Source organism: Cajanus cajan, chromosome 5 (assembly GCF_000230855.2).
Source record: "Cajanus cajan strain Asha chromosome 5, NIPB_CcT2T_4, whole genome shotgun sequence".
NCBI classification, from domain to species: Eukaryota; Viridiplantae; Streptophyta; class Magnoliopsida; order Fabales; family Fabaceae; genus Cajanus; species Cajanus cajan.
Window position 1 is genome coordinate 63,815,453 of NC_138521.1, and position 6,592 is coordinate 63,822,044.

A 6,592-nucleotide genomic window follows, 5' to 3' on the forward strand; every position below is an offset into this window, starting at 1 on the left:
GAATTATCATCTATGCGCCCGACGCACTCATGGTTGCGCCCAGCGCAGTACAACCAGAGAGCACCAGGAGGCCAGCGCGTCCGGTGCAAGCATGCCCGCGCCCGACGGGACTCAACCAGAGAGCCCAAAGCTCTCACGCGCTTGACGCAATAAATAATTGTGCCTAGCGCATGCCAGGCAGAGACTCTAAAGAGTCCCATGCGCCCAACGTGCCCAAACCCGCGCCCAGCGCGGGGTAGGCAGAGACCTCCCTTGGTCTCGCGCCCAGCGCAATTCAAATTGCGCCCAACGCCCACAAGGCAGAGACTCCCAAGGAGTCTCACGCCCAACGCAACAAGGATCGCGCTCAGTGCCATACCAGGAGTACAAAAATCAAGTCACAACCAATATCGCGCCTGGCGCGGTTCGAGTCCCGCCCAGCGTGGGCCATCCAGACGCTAACATCCTCAAGCCCACCCGACGCATACATCTTTGCGCCCGGCGGCTTGCCTAAATGCTGCCCTCAGGTGGCCACGCGCCCGGCGCTAAGAACTGCACTAAGCGCAAACTCAGCAGCAGACCTCCCTATTTTCGAAAATCTCAACAGAACCTGCAAAACAACCAGGAAATTCCACATGCAATCCATTCCAGATATCACATTTCCATCAAACATCTAAAAAATACCACCTTTTTCAACATGCAACAACAAATCAATAAATCCCCAAATTTTTCCTCAAATCCCCGAATAACCCCGAAAACACTTCCTTCAAATTTCAGCCAAAAAAATCAGTTATTCACAGTCATCCAATGAGTACTAAGACTCAATTTTCAACTCAAAATACACAAAAGTCTTGCTTCCCTTACCTCGGTTCAACAGCTCCGAGCTCCAGGAATAGGAGGACGAAAGAGAGAACGAAAATGGCTTGAACGAGTGAGAAAGGAGAAGGAAGAAATCCGCACACCCCAGCTAGCAATCCAACTACTCAGCACCTAAGCTTACCCAAGAAGGAAGAATCAGCAAATGAGTAGGAAGAGTTTCAGGAAGAAGAAGTGAATGAGAGAATGGGAATGAAAATGAGTATGGGGGAAGAGGGGAAAAATAAGAGCGGGTCTCACAACCTCCCCAACAACAAGAGTTTTCGTCCCCGAAAATAGACTTACTTGGGAAAAGGAATGGATATCTCTCCCTGCACTGCTGCTCCATTTCCCAAGTAGCCTCACCGGTAGCTGCATCCCACAGTACCTTCACTAGAGCAATGGACTTGCCCCTCAACTCCTTTAACTTATGATCCACTACCGGCAACTTCTCGAACGTCAGATTTTCCTTCACCTGCACGTCATCCAGCTCCACCACATGACTCGGGTCATGAACGTACTTCCTCAGCTGGGAGACATGAAACACATCGTGTAGGTTTGAAAGAGACGGTGACAAGGCCAACCGATAAGCAACCGGACCCACACGCTGTATGATCTAATAGGGACCCACGAACCTCGGTGTCAACTTCCTTGCTTTCAATGTTCTACCCACACCAGAAGTCGGAGTTACCTTCAGAAACACATGCTCCCCTTCGGCAAACTCCAAAGGCTTCCGCCTCTTGTCAGCATACGACTTCTGCCTACTCTGAGCAGTCTTCATCCTTTCCTGAATCATCTTCACTTTCTCAGTGGTCTGTAGGATTAGCTCCGGACCTACCACCACTGACTCACCATCCTGATACCAGCACAGAGGAGTCCTACATCTTTTGTCATACAACACTTCAAATGGTGTCATCCCAATGCTTGCATGAAAACTGTTGTTGTAGGTGAACTCAACCAACGGTAAAACCTCCTCCCAGCTACCCAGGTGGTCTAACACACAAGCCCTAAGCAGATCCTCCAAGGACTGGATTGTCCTTTCTGTCTGACCATCCGTCTGTGGATGATAAGCAGAGCTCAACTTCAACTTCGTGCTTAAGGCTTGGTGTAGACTTTGCCAAAATCTGGAAGTGAACCTTGGATCTCGGTCGGAAATAATACTGGAAGACACCCCGTGCAACCGTACTATCTCCCTCACATACAACTATGTCAGCTTTTCCAATGACCACTTGATGTTGACAGGCAAGAAATGCGCACACTTGGTCAACCGATCTACAATCACCCAGATAGCATCACTATTCCTAGCTGACCTAGGCAACCCAACAATGAAATCCATAGTAATGTTATCTCACTTCCATTCTGGAATCTCCATCTGCTGCATCAACCCACTCGACTTCTGATGCTCAACCTGCGCCTTCTGACAAGTCAGACAGGCCGCCACATACTCAGCTATCTCCCTCTTCATACCAGATCACCAGAAAGTCTTCTTGAGGTCCTGGTACATCTTGGTCATACCCGGATGTATGCTAAGTCTACTCTTGTGGCCTTCCTCCAACACAGCTCTTTTCAGCTCAGCATCCCGAGGTAGGCAAATTCTGCCCTTGAACCTTAAGATTTCATCTCTGCCCAGCTCAAAACCCACGGCCTTCTCGGTACCCAGCAAACCAAGAAGCTTAACCAACTCAACATCTTGCAACTGCTTGAGTCCAACCTGCCTCAAGAACTCATTAGTTATGGTAATTGCCCCATAACTAATGTGATCCTGAGCTAACTCCACACAGAGATTCAAATCCCTGAACTCCTCCACCAACTCCAATTCCTTCACCATCATACCAGACATGTGGATGGATTTCCTACTCAACGCATCCGCCACAACATTGGCCTTGCCAGGATGATACATCAACTAGAAATCATAGTCCTTCAGAAACTCCATCCACCTCCTCTGCCTCATGTTCAGCTCCTTCTGATCAAACAGATACTTCAAACTCTTGTGATCACCGAAGACGCTGAACTGAGCACCATACAGATAATGTCGCCATATTTCCAAGGCAAAAACAACAGCTGCCAACTCCAAGTCATGAGTGGGATAATTCCTCTCATGGTTCTTCAATTGCCTTGAAGCATATGCCACCACTTTCCTGTGTTGCATCAGCACACACCCAAGACCCTGGTGAGAGGCATCACAGTACACATCAAAAGATTCACCAGAATCTGGCAACACCAACACAGGAGAAGTAGTCAACCTCCTCTTCAACTCCTCAAAACTCCGCTCACAGGCGTCTGTCCAAATGAACGGTTGCTCCTTCCTCGTCAACTGGGTTAGAGGCGCTACTATCTTGGAGAATTCCTCAATAAACCGTCGATAGTAACCCGCCAAACCCACAAAGCTCCGAATGTCAGTGACAGTCCTCAGACGCTCCCACTATAACACTGACTCCACCTTAGCCGGATCAACCACAATCCCCTGAGCTGAAATCATGTGGCCTAAGAACTTCACTTCATCCAACCAAAATTCACATTTTGAGAGCTTAGCATACAGCTGCTTTGCCTTCAAAATCTCCAGCACCAACCTCAAGTGCTATCCATGCTCTTCCCGGGTCCTTGAATAAATCAAGATATCATCAATGAATACCACCACGAATTTATCCAAGAACGGTCGGAAGATCCTGTTCATGTAATCCATGAACACTGCAGGGGCGTTGGTCACACCAAACGACATCACGACATACTCGTAGTGACCATACCTAGTCCTGAAAGCAGTCTTCGGTATGTCACCCTCCTTCACCCTAATCTGGTGATAGCCCGACCTCAAGTCAATCTTCGAGAAAACGGTCCTAAGCTGATCCATTAAGTCATCTATCCGTGGCAGTGGATATTTGTTCTTAATGGTTAACTTATTCAACTACCGGTAATCTACACAAAGTCGACTACCTCCACCCTTCTTCTTCACCAACAACACAGGAGCACCCCACGGCGAAACGCTCGGCCGCACCAACTGTTTCTCCAATAGGTCCTCCAACTGACCCTTTAAATCAACTAACGCAACAGGAGTCATCCTATAGGGAGCCACCGACACTGGCCCCGCACCTGGAACCAGATCAATGCTAAACTCCATCTCTCTAACAGGAGGCAACCCATACACTTCATCAGGAAACACTTCAGCAAAGTCTCTCACCACATCTATCTCAGAAATAACCCTCTCAGCCTCCACACTCATCATAGCAAGCAGAAGGCAGCACTCCGCTCCATCCCTCAGCATTGATTCAGCTTGTCCAGCTGAAACCAACAACTCATCCTCTTCCTGTGGAAAGATCAACCGCCTATTGGCACAATCTATAAGGATACAATTGGCAGATAACCAATCCATCCCTAAGATTATGTCAATATCAACCAAAGACAAACAAATCAAGTTTACCTTGTACTTCTTCCCATTCACAATAATAGGGCAGTTAGCACATAGCTCATAAGCAACTACTGAAGCAGATGCGGGCGTCGACACTAGCAGTCTCAACCCCAAGTCACACACAGGCACACCCAGCACAACAACACAAGCATAGGAAATAAAAGAATGGGAAGCCCCATAATCAAACAAAAACATCACATCCTTACCAGCAACCTTGCCCTTCCCCTTCACTAGGTCAGAAGAAGTCGAAGCCTCAGCACCCGTCAAAGTGAACACCCTACCAGCTGTAGTGGGTCTGTCACCCCTCTGAGTCTCAGTCCTCTGCACACTGCTCCTCTGAGTATCAACTCTCTGCGTATCACTCCTCTAAGTACTCCTCTCCAGTCTATTCCTAGTGGGACAGTTGAAAGACACATGGCCCATCTGCTGACATCTGAAACATATGCTCTCAGTGTGTGGACAATCCCTGATCAAATGGGATCCACCACACCTGTAACACCTAAGGGCAACACTTCCACCCTGTCCTCCTCCTCTAGTAGTCTCAGCAGGTTGCCTGATGACAGGACCCCCCTGCTGTGACTGGGGCCTATCATACGGCTTCCTTTGACTTCCACCTCCCCTCTTGGACCCAGCTGGTCCCTCAGTAGCTTTGATCACACGGTTACCCCCTTCCAACCTCTCCACAATCTTTGCCTTCTCTACTAAGGCCAGAAACTCGGTGATGGCCATAAGCACCACCACCTTCTTCAACTCATACTTCAGACCCTCAGCAAACTTTCTGCACTTCCAGGCCTCAGAAATAGCCTATGAATAAAAACGAGTCAAGTGCTCGAACCTCATTGCATACTCCGATACAGATAGCCCTCCTTGGTGTAACTGCATGAACTCCGCCTCCTTGGCGTGCCTCACGCTCTCCGGGAAATACTTTTCCATGAACACTGTCCTAAAGCACTCCCAGTCAACTGTAACTCCTCTCGCCACAAGCATCTGATAAGTGCTCCTCCACTAATGTTCGGCCTCTCCCACAAGCATATACACAACATATGCCAACCTCCTCTCTGGAGAACATCCCAGAACGGCAAAAATCTTCTCCAATTCACATATCCAGCGGTCAGCTGCCTCTGGATCTGCATCTCCCGCAAACTATGGAGGATGACACTTCCGAACTCAGCTAGGTCCCGGCTCTCCTGTGACCCCGTGGGCCTTGCTGTACCAGCTGCAGCTCTTTCAGCTTTTATCCGAGCAAAATAAGCATTTTGCTACTGCATAGCCATAGCCATCATCTTTATGGAACGGGCTATTTGTTTGTTGGTTCTAGTCATCGTCTACAAAAATAACAACATCTTTAGTATACTACCACTCAACCAATCAATAATTAACAACACAGCAATTCATCACATCAATCAACACAACAAACAACACAACAAGGCAGCACAACACAGAGTTAACACAACAAAAGCCTAAAGGAACCACCCCCAAAAAGTGTCCACTAGACTTGAACTCCTTTGATACCACTAAAGTGTAACGACCCGGCTGGCCACTACACTCACAACCACAGCGCACCAGAAATACCAGACAGAATAGAACGAGTATATAAATATAGAATCTAGAATATAAATATATACAAATTTTCCAATCCGGCTAGAGTTAGGGTGTACAACACATAAATACATCCAAAGCCACTATATCAATAGCTGAAACAACCAAAACATTAGCAAAAGTCAGCTTCGCCTGCCAGCTGCAGACTCACCACTAGACGCCACCTATCCCTGCTTTGCTCCCATACATAGTATGATCATCACAGTCCAACCACATGGAAGCAACAAAAGGGTAAGCTAGCATAAAAAGGAACAACATATAGGAAGATTTAAGTAATATGAACATCTACAACTATCAATATATCATCAACATACATTCCATCAATTTTACAACATAATCATCAATAAGCATATAATGCGTCGTCACGCATATCAACTCGGAGATCTCCTACAACAACTCAGCCTTTCGGCCTACATCAACTCAGCCTTACGGCCTACAACAACTCAACCTTGCGGCCTACATCAACTCAACCTTGCGGCCTACATCAACTCAGCCTTGCGGCCTACATCATCAAATATCAACATACAACACAACACAACTTTACAGCCCAACACAGCAACTTACAACAATATACAACTGATACAACTCAACATCAGCAACAACATTTTCTACTAGTCATCACATTATATTCATCCATCTCAATTCAACTCAGCATATAATGAATTATCATCTATGCGCCCGACGCACTCATGGTTGCGCCCAGCGTAGTACAACCAGAGAGCATCAGGGGGCCAGCGCGCCTGGCGCAAGCATGCC

General features: G+C 47.5%; 1 protein-coding gene across 1 annotated transcript; it reads right to left on the reverse strand.

Moving 5' to 3' along the window:
- Nucleotides 1-3,736: 3,736 nt before the first annotated feature.
- LOC109815705 (uncharacterized) lies at nucleotides 3,737-5,224 on the reverse strand. Its single transcript, XM_083074627.1, has 5 exons — nucleotides 5,073-5,224; nucleotides 4,669-5,015; nucleotides 4,250-4,332; nucleotides 3,959-4,135; nucleotides 3,737-3,859 (listed from the first exon to the last, which is right to left on the reverse strand). The coding sequence occupies exons 1-5, from the start codon at nucleotides 5,222-5,224 to the stop codon at nucleotides 3,737-3,739; spliced, it is 882 nt and encodes a 293-aa protein (XP_082930753.1).
- Between the last annotated feature and the right edge of the window lie 1,368 nt (nucleotides 5,225-6,592).

Bases quoted from the DNA above. Each gene is read 5' to 3' on its own strand.
- LOC109815705 (XM_083074627.1), bottom strand. From the start codon at position 5,224: ATGCTTGTGGCGAGAGGAGTTACAGTTGACTGGGAGTGCTTTAGGACA. The intron at 4,333-4,668 runs GTCAGCAGATGG...TGAGACTGCTAG, and splicing joins TGAGAGCATATGTTTCAGAT to TGTCGACGCCCGCATCTGCT. The intron at 4,136-4,249 runs GTAAACTTGATT...ATCTTTCCACAG, and splicing joins TGAATGGGAAGAAGTACAAG to GAAGAGGATGAGTTGTTGGT.